General features: G+C 34.3%; 1 protein-coding gene across 1 annotated transcript in view; it reads left to right on the forward strand.

Moving 5' to 3' along the window:
- The window catches only part of Csmd3 (CUB and Sushi multiple domains 3), a 944,903-nt gene that overhangs the window by 598,935 nt on the left and 328,081 nt on the right, over positions 1 to 17,887 (forward strand). The window contains exons 17-21 of the mRNA XM_075961035.1: positions 249 to 387; positions 4,036 to 4,223; positions 6,096 to 6,284; positions 10,878 to 10,994; positions 15,656 to 15,871. Coding sequence (XP_075817150.1) covers positions 249 to 387; positions 4,036 to 4,223; positions 6,096 to 6,284; positions 10,878 to 10,994; positions 15,656 to 15,871 — 849 coding nt within the window. The remainder of the gene's footprint in view (positions 1 to 248; positions 388 to 4,035; positions 4,224 to 6,095; positions 6,285 to 10,877; positions 10,995 to 15,655; positions 15,872 to 17,887) is intronic.

A 17,887-nucleotide genomic window follows, 5' to 3' on the forward strand; every position in this document is an offset into this window, starting at 1 on the left:
GAGTTATTTAAAATCTAGTTGGACTAGGTGGAGTAGCACATACCTACCACCTCATGACTCAGAATGCTAAGCACAGAGGTTGGGGTGAGTTGTTTAAATGGGGCTACAAAGTAAGTACCGTGGTAACAGATGCTGAAAAACAAGAACTTGCCTCAAAAATAAAGAACAGTAGATATGTGTTGGAACTGAAGAGATTTTATATAACTTCCTCTGAAAATTCTATTGTGTTCTGTGCTTTCTTCTTTCAGCTCCATGTGGTGGCCACTTTTCTGCTCCAAGTGGAGTAATTCTCTCCCCGGGATGGCCAGGATACTACAAAGACTCTTTGAATTGTGAGTGGGTGATTGAAGCTGAACCCGGACACTCTATCAAAATTACATTTGAAAGGTCTCTGCAAATATTTTTTTCTATCTTATGCAGAAATGAATAGATATTAAACCAGTTGACATTCACCGTTTCGCTTACTATATCAATAAATAATTTGATTAGAATAGTCAATTGCTGTATATTGAAAGCTTTAGAGGGTCTGCCCATTTTGACCTTTCAGCCTGATCTCAAGTTAATTTTTTATTTGTTTACCGTTGTAACTTTACTATTAAGATATGCAAGACCTTTTTGCTGTACATATGAAAAATGCTGAGATATGAACGTATGACCTTTCATTTAATGAGTTTAGTTGTCCTATATTTTTAAGGGCTTGTGAATTCAACTTTGTTAGATTTCCAGAAGCAAAAGGGCCATGAAGAAAACCCAATTTTATACCACCTCCAAGTGTCACACACATGCAGGTACTATCACATAATCACCCAAGTAAATACAGGATGCATTCACCATTTTTCCCTTGGGACTCCATTTGCCCAAGGTTTTTATATGAGCCTGGCTACATGCGCATAAAAATTAGGTAATTGAATGAAATGTTTAGTGATGATAAATCGTGTATAATATACTTTGAAATGACTTTTGTAATACATAAAAATTTACCATCTGTTAAAGACAAATGCAAAAACTGATACTCCACAATGGATTTGTTCATTTTCTTTTACATAGAATTAAACCATGAGTTTCAGAGTATAGGATGCTTAGTTTAAGATGCTGTGGTTTAGGCAATAAAGCTTTATATTCCTAAAATTCTAAGGAATAGGATTTTAATATCACTTTCAAGGTTACTTTGTTCTGGTCTCTTTCTTTGGCTGGCTCTGTCCTCTATCCAAATAATTGTTGCTCCAACAATCATATATACACACACACACCTAGACACATAAATGTATATGTAGATATCTTTCTATGTCTTAGTCTCTGTTTCAGATATGTGAAGCAGATAAGCTGGACAGATGCCCACTCTCATGATTTCATTTTGTCTAATTTCCTCTTTAAAGATTTATTCTCCATCATATAATTTTCATGATATGGAGGGGTAGCATTTCAACATGCAGATATGTATGGAGCATAATTTACTGCATGAAGCTGTATACTTATTTAAGTTTATTATTTCATTTTGATTTTCAATGTCATATTATATAGCTCAGGTTAGCGCCAACTCATCATATAAGCCTGGATCAACTTGAAGACTGAGTACCCTCTAAATAAACCACAATACTCTGCCTAGAGTGTAGATTTTAAGCTCATAATAACTTTGAAAACTGAATGTTTTGGGGCATGCCTCATAGTCCCAGCATGCTGAATTCTGAATCAGGATCGATATCAAAATCATTGCCATATGGCAGTTACAATAACTTACAAATATGTCAATGACATCCTCAGTATTTCAGACTAAAAAGAGCACAGTCATATTAATAGTCTTCTTTTAATCATTCTCCATATATACATACATGCATACATAATATCCTTTAACTAAAATGCTCCTCTTGGGACTAGAGCCCTTGGTTTCTGTTTCTTTTGCCTTCCTTCACATGAAAGCATGGAAGGTCTTGTTTCTATTAGTCATGTCTAGTTACTGTGGGGATGGTACATTTGTGCATGTGTATGTGGCTATGTGTGACTATCAGAGGATAACCTGGGGAGGCTGACGCTCTGCTTCTTCATGTGCATCCTGGGGATCACACCCAGGTACTCAGACTTTGTGGCAAATACCTTCACCTGTAGAGCTCTCTCACTGCAATATATAAGAGTCTTCATTGGAAACTCTTTGACAGGAATATATATAAAGCACATTTCCTCTGCTTTCTTGAGAACCCTTGAGTATTTAATATATCTCATGCCTTTTGTCAGAAAAGCTTTACCTTAGATGATCACCTGGTAACGACTAACAAGGCTAGAAGTAACCTAGCAACAGATGGATGAGCAAGTACTTCAAGTTATTGAGCAAACAGGATTTATTCATTAGATTAGCAAATTAAATTCACTTGAAATGGGGCATGCCTATGTTAAGTGCTCCTGTGTATATGGACCTTAAAAGCTGTTGATATTTCTTTTATTCTCTAAATATTATCTTGAGAAACAAGAAAGCATTGGGAATTGTTGGGTCTGGCCCTACGACTCCATATGTTCCAGAGAACAGGAGTGTGAATTGAGGAAAGAAATAGACAAGGGAGAGAAGATAGAGTCAGGAGGGCTTCCAGTGAATACTGTAGCCAAAAACCCTGAGTGTATTACTCACAGTCCTTATATAGCCTAATCAAAAGGCGAGGGCACACGACATCCATGATACAAAGAACAAGCAAATGTAATTGCCTCCTTACATTTCAAAACACCTGGTAATCACACCGTAGGTCAAACACCCTGTTGTCTGGCTTCTGAGGAACAAAACATCCTGTAAGCTACTTCTTTCTTATTTATCCTTGAGGAGTAAAAACAGGTTTGAACTCCCTGGCGTTTGGTCAGGGTGGAGTGGATTCAAAACTGTGGGCTCCCACAGGGAATTACTTAAAACTTACTGTGTTTTTTAAAAACTAAGTCATTTAATTCTGTTTCATGGGTCTTTTTAAAAACATAATATGTTTATATAGCACATATAACAATGTGATTCATTATGACATTTTCATGGATGTAGTAGGCTCATCATAGTCTCGAGGGTACTCCTTCACATTCCTACTACCACACAGACAATCTACCTGATGTGCTTCCTCCATTCTTACATTGCTTCTGATTCCCACCCAACTTATTGTAAGAACATTGCAAATAATTTTCTAATCTTAAAAATAGTTTGCAGAAGTTCTTTGTAATTAATGAATTTCATTATTATAGAGTTGTGACACCCTTGGTTTCCATTACTTATGATGGTATTTAAATTGAAAATGCAATTTTAAAATTAAATCTCTTATATAAATGAATAAGTTAAAGCATCACACAACCAAATTAAACAGGCACAGTCTATATACCATAATGAACCTATATAAAGTTAAAATATTTGAAAAAATGTGAATCCTTGTATTACATTTTACAAATTTTTTATCAAATATGTTTTTATGATTCTGTGATTAAGAACATTTTTTGCCCTAGGAGGAAACCTAGTTTCTGTCTCCAGCACCAACATCAAGCAATTCAAAACCACCTGGCACTCAGTTCCAGGGAATCTGGTGGCTTTTTCCATAGTCTGTGGGCACAACCCCATGTACAGACATGCACAGCAGAGATAAAATTAAAACTTGAAGATCTTTAAAGCACTCTATAAAATGTGTCAGTTTCTATAAAACAGAGGTCAGATTTGAAGTATATTTATTGTTAAAAGGAATATAAAACAATATAGTTTCCATAGATTTGAAGAGAGCAAGAGGGGATATTTTGAGAAGTGCATAGCTCACGATTAGATCATTTATTTACTAAGGATAACCTATAACAGTCGGAAGTCACTTTTCTTATGAGTATGAGAACACATTGTTCTGACTGGTTGCTCTCACACATAAGATCCCTGTATGAACAGACAGATATTTCAGTGATATCTTAGATACCGAGTAAACAAAAATGATTAAAAAAAAGGGGGGGTTAAAAATAAACCTTAATCATAGAGTAATTAAATTAGTAAAGTCTCATTCCACTCTGTTTTCTAATGTTTCCCATTGTATCTCTTCATCCTAGATTCCAGACAGAACTAAACTATGATGTTCTGGAAGTCCACGATGGACCAAATCTTCTGTCACCCTTGCTTGGGTCTTACAATGGCACACAAGTGCCACAGTTTCTGTTCAGCAGCAGTAACTTTATATACCTTCTGTTTACGACAGACAACAGCCGTTCCAATAATGGATTCAAGATTCATTATGAAAGTGAGTAACTGCAAATATTCTTTATTTTCCCATTCTGCTTTCTTCATACTTGGTATTATATTCATATTGCTAAGAGAAGTAAGATATTTACTTAATAATTCTTTTAAACCAAAGTTTATTTTTATAAGTAATAAGTATAAAGTTTTTAAATGTTATTTAAGTAAATGGTACAATGGATTTTTAAAGAACTGCTACCTAATATCCCTTTCAAAGGAAACACTATGTCAGAAATATCAAATAAGTTCAGTGCCTTCATGTTTAAATTATTTTGTATGGTTTAGGGTAGCAAATTAACCTTCAGTCATTATCAGTTTGGTACACTTAAAACAATAGGTCTCTTTTAGTATTTACTTTTTCGATACTATGATTTGTCAGAGGGTTTGGAAATATACAGCATATGGAAATTGATTATTCAATGTCAATCCACCAGAGGAGTGATTCTCTGATGGAGGTTAATCTCATCCAGCCAAGCCGTGTAGTACCATTGACTCCGGAAACTGTTGCTCACATTTGCTAAGGCAGCTTGGTATCTCCCCAATACCTACAATATAGTGCATAATTTCATGTGATTTGTGTAAGTAATCTCATGATTACATTTAATCTTATGGACACATATGTCTGTGGATAGTCAGAAAGATGACTTTTTATATAGTTGTATAATTTTGATATATAGAAAATACACTAGGACATATTTTCTAACTAGGTCTCTTTGCCCCACAAGGACTGGAGACACTTAAAACCCTGCTTTGTTCCTTCTGATCTGACCAACTGCACACAATTAGCTGATTTTTAAATCAGAACAAGTTCACACTAGACTAAAGACTCTTTGTAAATAGATCATAAGTTTAAAACCTTACAGCTCTGCACAAGGTCAGAGTCACAGATGACCAACTAAGGTTGCTGTCCAAGGCACCCTAAGAAAAGCATGCCAATTCTTCACTTGCCTAGTCTGCTGAAAATAGACCTACATCTCAAAGTTTGTTATTGGGCACCGTACCTCCCACCTGGTTTAGTTATAGTCTTACTCCTGAAACCTTGAAGCCCTTGTGTTGCCATTGTAAATAGCTCAGATATTTATTGCTCACCCTTTGAATCTGCCTTCAAACAAAGAGAGGGAACTCTTGGAGGGTTTTTTTTTTTTTTTATCACTTCAATGCTCTAGCAATAAAGAGAATTTTTAGGCTAGGAGAGAAGCTAAGAGGAAATAGAAGTAGGTGATTAGAATTAGAATAGCGGCAGAAGAAAAAAAAAGACTTCTTTAGAGAAGAACTCTGTGCAAGTGTTCAGAAACTCTAATATATAAGTTTATTTCACTTGTTGTCACATCTAGTCTTAACCCTGAAAATGACCTTTGGGTTGAACCCCAAAGGACCTCCTTAATTTTTTATGTAGAAATATACCTCTGTTTTACAAATATTACACAAATGTATACATTTCTGACTCACTACGTATGACATATCTGAGTATAAATATCTTTGTGTGTATACATAAACTTATTTATGTTAGTGGATATATAAGCTCTAGATTATATAATGCAATAAATTTCCATGTATTTTTACAAGAAAAGCAACTCTTGTATATGAAATATATGAAACATGTTGCTATAAGGTATTGTTATTTTAAGTATACACCATTATTTATTTCTCTTCAATTCTATTGTCACTCCCAGTGACTCAATATCAGTTTACTTTCTGTGAAACACTTTATTTTGTCCAGTCATCCAGTACTTACTGTTGGGTGCTACCAGTCAGGCTTTAAGCAATGCTAGTGGGTAAAATTCATCTACTATAGTTGCTTGATTAACTAGGAATCACTTTAGAAAACCTGAATCCTATCAGTCTAATTGTTGACTTTTCTACTTTTGTTTTTCAGGTGTCACAGTGAACACATACTCTTGCCTGGACCCTGGCATCCCTGTCCATGGCCGTCGATATGGGCATGATTTCTCCATTGGATCAACTGTTTCATTTAGTTGTGATCCAGGATACCGACTGAGTCACGAAGAGCCCCTTCTTTGTGAGAAAAACCATTGGTGGAGCCATCCACTCCCAACCTGTGATGGTAAGAATTCATTCATTTTACAAAATACAACTGTTTATAAACCAAAAGAAACTGACACAGTTTTCACAAACATGGTGGTAAAAATACCTTGAATTATGACAGCTCTTGTCAATACTATTTAACAGATAAATAAAGAACATTGATAGTAAGTAATATTTACCCCTTGTTTAAAGTTTGGTTTTTAAAACATATTTGGTAGTTCTTTGAGGATCTGATGTATTGTACTTTAACCAGGTTCATTGCCAATTCAAATCTCCTTCCAGATCCACCCTCCCAGTCTTTACTGATGCAAATTTATAACCTCAGCTTAAAAAAAAGGTGTGGCCTTTTGTTGAAGGATGTTAGTACTGCTAGGGGCCTTAACAAAAAACAAAAAACAGGGTCTTCCTGAATTGGTAAAGATTAATTAAGAATAGCTCCTCATTTAGAGGTGAAGTTTCATGGTTACCTTTCCCTCCATGCTTGGAGTTTTGTCTAGCTTGATCTTAGACATTTCTTGTGCACCATGACACAATTACTGTGAGTTTGTAACTGTTAGTGACCTAACGTTTCTGGAAAATGCAGCGTATTTTTTATCTTTTACAAATTCTTCATCATACTATCTTCCCAATGCTTCTTCTAAAGTTATCTGTACATTTTAGGAGGATAAGGGAATGTTCTATAGATGTCTCACTTATGCCTGAGCCCTCCATTGTCACCTATTCTCTGCCCATTGACCAGTTGAAGGCTTTACAGTAATTACCAACTACTGTATAATACTTCCTAATGGTATTTTGCTATACTCATAGACTGGAGTCTAGTGTAATCATCATCAGAAAAGCTTCATCCAGTGACTAACAGGAGGAGATGTAGAGATCCACAGCCAAATATTAGGCAGAGCTCAGGGCATCATACAGATGAGGGAGAGGAAGGAATGTCAGAGGCCGATGGCTCAAGGATACCTTGAGAACATAACCCAGAAAATCTATTTTCCAGGAACAATACAGGTTCACAAAGACTGAACTGAGAGTGGGGGGCCAGTCTGGGTCTGTCCTGTTTGTTATGGTTGTGTAGCTTGGAGTTCTTCTGTGACTCCTAACAGTGGTAGCAGCTGATTTTGGGACCTTTTTTCTTCTATGAGGCTGCCTTCTCCAGTATTAATATGAGAAGATTTACTATATGTACAGTAGTCTTATTGTAAGTTGTTATGCCATGTTTGACAGATAGCCCTGGGAAGCCTGCTATTTTGTGGAGGAAAAGTGGATCTCAGGGAGACAATAGAGGAAAGGGGAAGGACTGGAAGCAAAAGAGGGAGAGGAAATTGTGGTCAGGATGCAATATATGAGAAAAATAATTAATTAAAGAAATAAAAACTGGGAAAAGAAGTTCCACAGATGATACTTGAAGGCTGCACTAATCTGTGAGTATAAACATTGTTTGTTAGGATGCAGTTTAATACCGCAGCACTTTCGCAGAGTAACAGTAATACAATCTTCTCTAAAAACTATGACTTGTCTATAGACAGTTTCATGGCCCTAATTACTATTCAGGGTATAATATCTAACTTATGGAACTAGCCTTGCATTCAGTCAAAAAGTGGTGAGTTATTCCTTGGACAATCATGTCACGATAGCACTGGTGGGTGTACCTGCTCAGGTTAGATCTTTATAGTAGCTCTCAGAATTCTCAGCTGGAGAAAATGGATGATTCCTGGCCCCTCTGGCAGCGTGTATAACCCCTTTCATTGATACAAAAGCTACCCAGTAGGCAGGAGACCTCCAGGTGAACATCATCTTGATTTTTCCATGAAAGGGTAACTAAGAGCAATGGCGATAGCCTATAATACTCAGGGACTTTCTGATTTCACTTGCTAACAACTGAAGTTAGGGTAACAAATTCCTGATGTGCAGCTTTTATTAGACAGTGGAGTCTAGTGAAGGCATTGTTACTTCATCATAGGGTAAGTTCATTTTATATGTGTATTTGTTTATATTTTACAAACCATCAATAGTTTTTCATATGACTTCTTAAAGTGTTTGTGAACAATAATATTAATTATGCTTCTCTATATTCCTCACCCTCTTCTGTCCTAATAACCTCCATCTCATTTAACTCTTCCTGTTCCATTATTCTCTTTTAACCCTCTACAAGTGTGTGCTATCTTCCTTCCCTTCAAAACCTCTGACTGTGGGTATTTAAAATTAAACATGCACTTCCAAGGCCTAAAAGCTGATGTCTACCTGTAAGAAAAAACGTGGGAATTTAATCTTTTTGTGTCTGGGCTGCCCCACTCACAATGATTTTTTTCAATTCTATTTACCTGAAAACTTTAGAACTTCATTTCCTTGCCAGATGAGTAATATATATTACATTACTTAATATACATCATTTTACTTGTCTATTCATCTAGTTATGAATTCCTAGGTTCTTTCCATTCCATGGCTATTATTAATAGAACAGCAATGTACACAAATGAACAAGTACTTCTGTAGTAGGATGTAGAAACTCTTGGGTGTATTCCTAAGACTGTGTAGCTGTATTATGAAGTACATCTATTTCTAGCTTTTTGAGGAACCTCCACACTTATTTCCATTTTAAATGTATTGTAAACTGGAAAAGAACTGTGTTGAAAATGCCAATCATGTGAAAGTCTGAAGGTACACACTTGCTTCCTTCCCATGGATGTCCGTTATCTTAAAAATGAATTTTAACTTGGTATAGTGTTTCATGGAAATTTATACAAACTTCTTTTGACGGAAAGTTCCTAGATGCGGCAAATTGCATGACAGTAACCACTGCTGCTTTCTTACTCTTTTCTGTGAAAATAAATCAAAATGGATTCAGTTACAAACATATAAAATTGCAGTGTGAAAACCCCACTTTCTGTAAGACTGAGAAGTGAAGTGGCATGTGTTTTGTCAGAAGTTACAGCCGCTTCATCTATGTATTATTCAGTTTAGGCTGTACCTTCTATTTACAACATGATTTTCATCACGTCTACCTAGTCCTTTTCATGAGGGAAGATCGCATTTGTCATTTCATGATTAAATATTTAAGGACTTTCCATGCTATCATATTTTAGGAACTGCCTTATGCCAATTTGTTTTTAAAAGAAGGTTCAAAAGAACCATCATTTGGCACATCTTCCCTGCACTTGCTACGATGCCACTCATACAAGTCAACACTCTTGTGATTACACGTGACAAAACCACACACTCACTGATGCTAAAAAAAAAAAATAAAATAAAAACAAATTGTCATTCAGCTCATCAAGTCTAAAAAGGCACAGTGGAATGCTTGTCATAGCTGATAATAAGCAAGGACTCAAATTTTATCTTCCACTGAGAGTTTTCTCTGTGCATTTGAGTAATCTATGGAAACAGGCATTTTCCAAGAGGAGAGCTGATAGTCAGAGGACCTGCCAAGGAAGACAGCATATGTACTTACATCTTCAAAATAATAAAAGATAAAGAGCTCTTCAGCGTTTCAATATGAAGAGCTGAAAAAAACCACCTTAGGAGTCCTTAGCCAGACTAGTTTCTACAGTAAGGCAGCACTTCTTATTCTTTGACTTGGTCTGTGTCAGGGGATCATTATATCCTAGGACTGATAAAATTATAGTTGTATAAAAGTATAAGGTTTGCTGACCCCGATAAAGCATTATAGTTGGTATGAGAAATGAATATTCACTGAGAGTAAGGAAAGGAGAAATTATTATCTGAACAAGTAGGAAAAATTTAAAGCTATAATGCCAACCATAATATTTATTATGGGTAAAGCAGATAGATCCAGGTGCAACATAAGTCCTCCTCATCTCTGCACGTAAATCCTGGCCTATATCTAATTTTGATTTCTTTCAATTTTTAGCATTGATAAGATTACTTAATTGGTGATTTTATTGTATTCTGTAGGCATTGATCACTTTTATATGGTAGAAGATATAAACATTTCTCTCAAATTACATGAATATTGATTCAGTTAATTTAATCAATGGCAGATCATAAACATTTATTTGCCTTGACTTTTCTGAAATATTGTTTACAAACTCTATCATTAAGGTAGCTATGACTTTGTGTCCAGGCAAGAATCCCACTTTGTTTATTATATTCATTCTCATTGAAATATGGATTTCAAAGCTTCTTCAGCTTATTTCACTGCCTTAGAAGGAATCCCTTGATGTGTGACACATATCCCTCCAGGAATATACAGAAAACAATTTTACAAAATTAACTCATTTTTTAGTGTGTAATAAGAGAAGCTGCTAAACAATTAATTACTCCTGTTTAATTGACCATTAATTTATGCAAACGTTGCTTATAATTAGAACAGAGTAAAGATATACTTCAAATTCAAATGTGCAATCCTAAACTATGTTCTCTTGGGACCAGTCACAATGCTCAGAGACTATTAATGCATTTTTCTTCCCTGGTGCTGCAATGGATGAGAGGATTTTGCTGTATTTGGAAGAGGTCTTTACACACTCCTCTTATTATGAGGAAGTTGATTAGACAAACATAATGGGACTTATCCTGTTTCAAGAGAGGAGATAAGAGATTTGTTCAGCCTCTGCCTCTCCAACTGTGACTGACTGTAATGTTCTTTCTGTATTTTCAGCATTATGTGGAGGAGATGTGAGAGGCCCTAGTGGGACAATCTTATCACCGGGTTACCCAGAATTTTATCCAAACTCTCTGAATTGTACATGGACAGTTGATGTAACCCATGGAAAAGGTAAGTTGTTTAATTCAAGACTATCATTTGAGTTTTCGTTGGATCTATTATGTTGTTTAGCCATTTTTTTTTCATGTTCAAAACTAGGTAAGTATGAACATAAATTTCAATATGAAAAAACTTGTTGAAATTGGAGGCCGCGTTTTTGTTTCTTGGCCATAGAAACCCAAACAATCATACACACACACACACACACAAAAAAAAAAAAAAAACTGTATTAATTAAAACACTGTTTGGTCAATGGCTCAGGCATATTCCTATCTAGCTCTTACATCTTAAATTAACCATTTCTATTATTTTATATTCCACCAGGAGGCTAATGGTTTGTTATCTCATATCTTGTTTCATAGGCAGCTACATGGTTTCTGTCTGACTCTGCCTTCTTTCTCCCTGCATTCCATTTAGTTCTCCCACCCAGCTATATTCTGCCCTGCCATAGCGAAAGCAACTTCTTTATTAAACAATGGTAACAAAACATATTCATAGCACAGAGGGGAATGCCACATCAAAATGTAGCATATGTATATATGCTTTTCTAGAATATAACATCATGGTTATTTTTAAATAAAAGTTTTACTAGTTTTATCTTCCTCTTATTATGGTATAGAAAGTTAATAGTATTTGGAGTTATCTCATCAACAAAACCTGAAAGACAGCCGCATTACATGAAGCTTAATTCATATTTATGTATATTTGTTTATAAAGTATTGTTATAATGCTATCTCCATATACATTTATAAGTATTCCATGAATACTTCTGTGTCAAATATCAAGAATGGAACTTCAAGTATGTCTCACATCATTAAAATGAACTTTAAAATTATGTGCATAGCAGATGTTGATTTTAAAAATAAGCATACAAGTGAGAGACAATGTAGGACTGTGGTGATTAATTGATACAACTGGAATGATACTAGAAAATTAGCAAGACAATTCATTTAAATGGTAGCACTGAAAAGATTATTACCCCACAATATTAGAGTAATAAGGATCCATTATTATCTACCTGAAAACATAGAATGATCTTTAAATTCTGATTTTAAGTAATTTTTCATTTTTAATTGTTGACACGTTGTGATTATATATTTTATTATTGCTATTGAAAACCCTAATGAATAAAAAGTAAAAATTAGCATTGAGTAAGTACTGTCAGAATTTTTTTCAAGTCGAAGTTGTTTTCGGTAAATGTAAATTTGTGTTTTTATAAGAGACCTTTACTTTTAATAAAATTCTACACCATCTTATTGAGAGGTTAGTCTTAGACGTGGGCTTTTTTAGTTAGGTTCCCTTAGTCACTTAAATGCTACTAAGAGAACCTGTTAAAATAAGAATAAAGGAAGTAGCAGAAGCAGTAAGATTCTTAACTTTATAAAACTGGTTTGTGTTGTATTCTAGCATACAGAACATTCTGTTGGAAATCAAGGAAAGCATCCTGTTATTTCACCGTGAGGTGGACTAATGGAGTTTATAAAAAGCTCCCTGGTATTATACAAGAAAATGGAGGGCTACACACTGCTTGCTATGTAAACAGAGGTTTAATTAACACTTAAGGTTTCACATTATCACAGGTTGTAAGTGTTAATTAAATCAGTGTTTACATGGCAGGGATGCAAGTTTAGGTGCCGTTCTTTAAGAGCTAGTAAAATTGCCTTGAATCACTGTTCCAAAGGCAAGACAAAGTGATGTGAAAGACTTCGGGTTGGGAAAAGAGGAACGCCTACACTTCTCTAGCCTACACTCATCTCTTCCTCTTGATGTCTAGAATCATAGTGGGCTGTCTTTCTAAGACTAGTTAGTTACTATTAAAGGTAATTATTCCCTTAGAAAACCTTAGTCAGTCCTCGAAATCTTATACATAATTGGATCTCTGATGTTAAAACACTTCCACAAAATCTGTAAATAATACCTAAAACATCAGCTGGGCCGTGGTGGCGCACGCCTTTAATCCCAGCACTCGGGAGGTAGAGGCAGGAGGATCTCTGTGAGTTCGAGGACAGCCTGGTCTACAAGAGCTAGTTCCAGGATTGGAACCAAAAAAGCTACGGAGAAACCCTGTCTCAAAAATAAAATAAATAAATAAATAAATAAATAAATAAATAAATAAATAAATAAAAATACCTAAAGCATCAAACTATCGTTCTAGGTCTGCTCCTCAGAGAATGATCTAGCTATGGGAATTCCTACCTCTAAAAAGTTTCAGCTTTCTACACCAAAACACATATGTTCCAGGGAGTTTCCCTTAAAGAAGCCTATACTCATTCTCATTAAGTCTTGAGACTACAGCATACTACTAATCAATGCGTTTTTAATCATACAACTTTTTTTTTCGATTCTTTTGACTTTAAGTTACAGATATCCCCAATACCTAACATTGTGAATTATATATTCAACAGATTATTTTACTTTCATAATAGACATATAATTATACCTCCATTTTATTCTCAATTTTGACTTCAATAGTCTGGGATGGAATTTTAAAAGTAATCGCATCCCATTTCTAGGTGCAGTATATTCTTAGAATACTCTCATACTTAACTGTGAATAGTAATAGTTTAGAAATTTAATTATATTGTTTTTCAGCCTACACTGGTTCTATTTTACAGCATTATGTATTAAATTTTTAAGTATATTTTAATAAGTCAAGATATTAATTCAAGTTGTTCATGTTAGCTCTTGTCTTTAAATTCAGCCCTCGGAAGGCTAAGTCAGGAGGATTGTGATTTCAGATTCCCTGTTGAGCTATATAAGGTTGCCGTATATCAAAGAACAAAACTAATAAACAAACAAACAAACAAAAAAAGGCTATACCTACATTGTCTTATGATGACAGAGTTGGCGAAAAATAAAATCTACTTCAGAAAATATTTAAGTTAAATTGAATTAAATGGGTACGTTAAGTACACGTGTTGGAAAGTAAAAATTTAAAAAAGTTACATTCAAGGCTATCGTTGGCAAAATGACTAACAAAAATTGAGACATCAGTTTAATTTCGACTTTGAGGTCAAACATTTGCAAGAGTATATCTAACATGAGTCACTCTAGTAGAGCATCTTGAATCATCATTCTCTGGTAATTTTAAACCCAGGGGCTTCTTCTAACTCCCCTTTTAGAACTGTGCCTTTGCCTGTCTCCTTCCCGATGTCTAATGTTTCAGGCCTGTTCCACTACTCACTTCTTTGTAGGTCTGCCTTCTAAAATTTCTAATAACTAATTGACTAACTGTTACTTTTATTTCCATAATGCTGTTTTAACTTATACTAAGATGTTTTATAGCACTCTGAAGAATATTTGGAATCTTGGTTTATGCTTCTTTTCCTGCAGTTCACATTTAAGTTTTCTTTACAGAACGACGTTCTATGTTCTCAGTTAAGCATTTTTAATCAATCAACTCTTAGCAGAACTTTAAAGAAATTGTTTATTTTTTTCCAGAAGTGGTGTAAACAGATTTTAATGTTTATTCCATTGTTTGATAAATAGCAACATTCTTTTATTCAATACCTAGTCAAAAGCTGCTGAAGTGCTAAACATTAATACTTACTCTGTAGGATTAAAAATAAATGAACAACAATTAATTACTGTTAAGGTATTCCTTTCCCCATTGCAAAGTCATTTTATTTATAAAAAGAGCAAAAACAAAAACAAAATAGAACAAAAATAAAAAAACGGAAAGTACTTGACAATGGCCCTATCAGCATCAATTTTTCGCAGAAATCTTCATTTTATTCCTGAAACTCGATGCACATTTAATACAAACATAAACATGTTCATTTTTCTCAGATGTTATCCCTCTGTCGCTCGCTTTGTTCTGGTCCTTCCTCAGTCGCAGAAATAAAACTGAGAGGTGTAAGTAGAGCTGCGTGGTGATGCACGCCTATGGAAATGTACATCAGAACGGCCACTTGGTAAAGCCAGTCTTCTTAGAATTGAATGCACACCCTCAGGGCCCAGTCATTCTATTCTTTCACATCTATGCACAGAACCAAATGGATGTGTCCATCAAAAGTAGTATTTTTATATTCCCAGTGGCACAACCAAGTTCATGACAAAAAATGCAAAGCCCCTTAATAATCGTCAACACCAAGCAGGTAAATGAATGTGATCGATAAGCAACCCACATTTGTATGTAATAATATAAATAAAACACATATATCTTAAGTTGAGCACTATTCAGACCCCAAAGTATAATAATCCATAACTCAATTATAGAAGCTATAAGAGCATATATATAAAATAAAACTTGACTGTGCTGTTAGAAGTTCAGGGATTGACTGTCTCATGCACTGGAGTCAAAAATGTGCTCATTGGTTCAGGCACTTTCGGTAAACAGGTGTTTCATTAGTCAAAATTCAATAAATTTCATGAGTTGTGTCCACATTTCAATATTATAAGGAAAATTTGGAAGGTATGGAAATAAATAAATAGTAATAACTCACTGTATTGACTTTTTTATTATCTGAACTAGGCTTAGGTTTATTTGAAAGTTGAATATTGTTGATAAATAAGCTGAAGGATGCACAAAAGATAATGCTTATTCTGGATATTTGTAATACGACGGCAGTGGGTTTTATTTGAAAAAAAAAAAGCTTCTAAAGGCTAAAGGCTGATTTCCTTCACGAATATGCTTGACCCAATATGTTTTTCTTGCTAATTTTTGTCCACAGGTGTGCAGTTCAACTTCCACACCTTTCATCTAGAAGACCACCATGACTATTTACTGATCACGGAGAATGGTAGTTTTACCCAGCCCCTGGCACGCCTCACTGGTTCTGAACTTCCTTCAACAATCAACGCTGGTCTCTATGGAAACTTCAGGGCTCAGTTGCGCTTCATTTCAGACTTTTCCATATCATATGAAGGATTCAACATCACATTCTCTGGTAAGAAAATAATCAAGAATTATTTTAGCAAACCTTAAGCAATTAAGCTTATATAATTATTATTAACATGACAAACAAAAGTGGAAAGATTACAGAAAAGATGAAAAACATTTAAAGTAGAAAAACACAGAAAACAATTACCTCTTGGCAAATTTAAAATGCCTTGAGGATTCTCTGTAGTAATGCACTGTGAAACATAAAACAAAAGCCAAATAAAGAAGTAGTGAGTAAATAATTTCTATAAAAAGTCACTAAAGTTACAATCATTTAATTTTCTTTATAAAATTCATGTGATAGTTTGATGGCCAAAATCAGCTAACATACCTACAGAATTTAGAGTATTTCTTTATCTACTATTTGCATTATATAAGTACTAAATATATTATATATACATATATCTTTACAATATTGGCTTTTGCTGTCTCAGTTAGACTAAAAAAAAGGTGAACTTAACTAGTGAAATCTATCTAGTTTTGCGTGTCTTATAAACATATACTGACTGACCAAGTTAAAAAATAAACTTTATTATATATATTATATTATATATCATTTTCATTATTTGAGAGTATACAATCTACAAGAAAGTAAATATGAATAGGCTTTCATATAGAAAAGCATCATTTATAAACAAATAATATTGTCAGAATAATTCCTTGCCTAAAGTTTCATATGGTACTGCATACTCTCATTAAAAGAAATCAGCATATATATTTCCAATAAAAAATATTCAATTCTTTACATTTGTAGCTATACTGTGAGGGAGAGAAATCCATCTGTCCCTGAATCTCCCAAAGCAGTGTTACCACTTAAGGGAAAGTTGAAATCAAAGAGAGAAAAATCACAGGTGTGTATCCAAGCCTTCTGTGCTGGGCAGAAGGCCCTCACTGGGTAGGAATTCTCTCCAGGTGATAGAATATTATGCTATTGGGCTGTTTTCAACGCCAGCATGAATATCCTACAAGGATCCTAATTCCAGAGCCCAGTTTTAGTATGACTTGAGTTCCAAGAAAAGTTATTATTAGGTGCAGCATCATAAAAAAATTATGCCTGCCACATGAAGTTGTATTTTATAATTATAATGATATAAATAGCTATTTCATAGCATACTGAAATAGTAAATAATTATAGTCTGATTGAGAACATTACATTTAATGCTCAAACAATGATGCTAATGTAATATTCATCTATAATAAATTTCTTACATGTGTTTAAGCACATATACAAGTATGGATATTGTTATAAAGGTATTTATTTAAATTATCATATTTAGCTATAAGAATGATTGCAGTAATCTATAATCTCTAGTAAATAAGCGTAATCAATTAAAATATAGATATTTAAAATACATTCAAATAATTCACACATAAAAAATTAAGGTGAAAAGAAATTCATGATTTTTTTCCCATGATGACTGGTAAAGAAGTATTCTGGAACTATCTTTAGGTCAACTGTTTCTTAAGGTTGTATATAAATTATAATTTTTATCCAAACACTTATATTACTTTGGGAACTTTTTAGTTGTGCATATCACTCCGTGCATTCTTTGCCTGTGAAGGGTTCCTGTATAAATCCATCATGTAATCACTGCCAGTGTGGGGTACTCGTTCTTACATCAACTTTTCCATCTGAAGCTAGGAGTTCTTCAGAACATGCCTTAATTAAATGCCTGATACCAGAGGCACAAGATCCATCACCATTTAAATTAAAACAGTTGCATGAATTGTAATTTATTTTTTGCTCATAATGATTTCTTTGTAAATGTTACTTTTGTTTGAAAATACCCATCTCTCATGTCATTACTATAATTCAAAACTCGGCGAGGTGGAAAAGATTTCCAATTCTGAAAAAAAAAATCATGAGATTGTAGTTACATTTTCTGCTTCTCACTCGGGTAACATTTCCCCGTCCTCACTGAATTTCACACGTGAACATATTCTTTTAGTTATTAGATATAATGCAGCAAAAGAAAACGATGTGCCCCATTGTGCATTACTGCTCTTATACATAATATAATAA

This window comes from Microtus pennsylvanicus, chromosome 2, assembly GCF_037038515.1.
Source record: "Microtus pennsylvanicus isolate mMicPen1 chromosome 2, mMicPen1.hap1, whole genome shotgun sequence".
NCBI classification, from domain to species: domain Eukaryota; kingdom Metazoa; phylum Chordata; class Mammalia; order Rodentia; family Cricetidae; genus Microtus; species Microtus pennsylvanicus.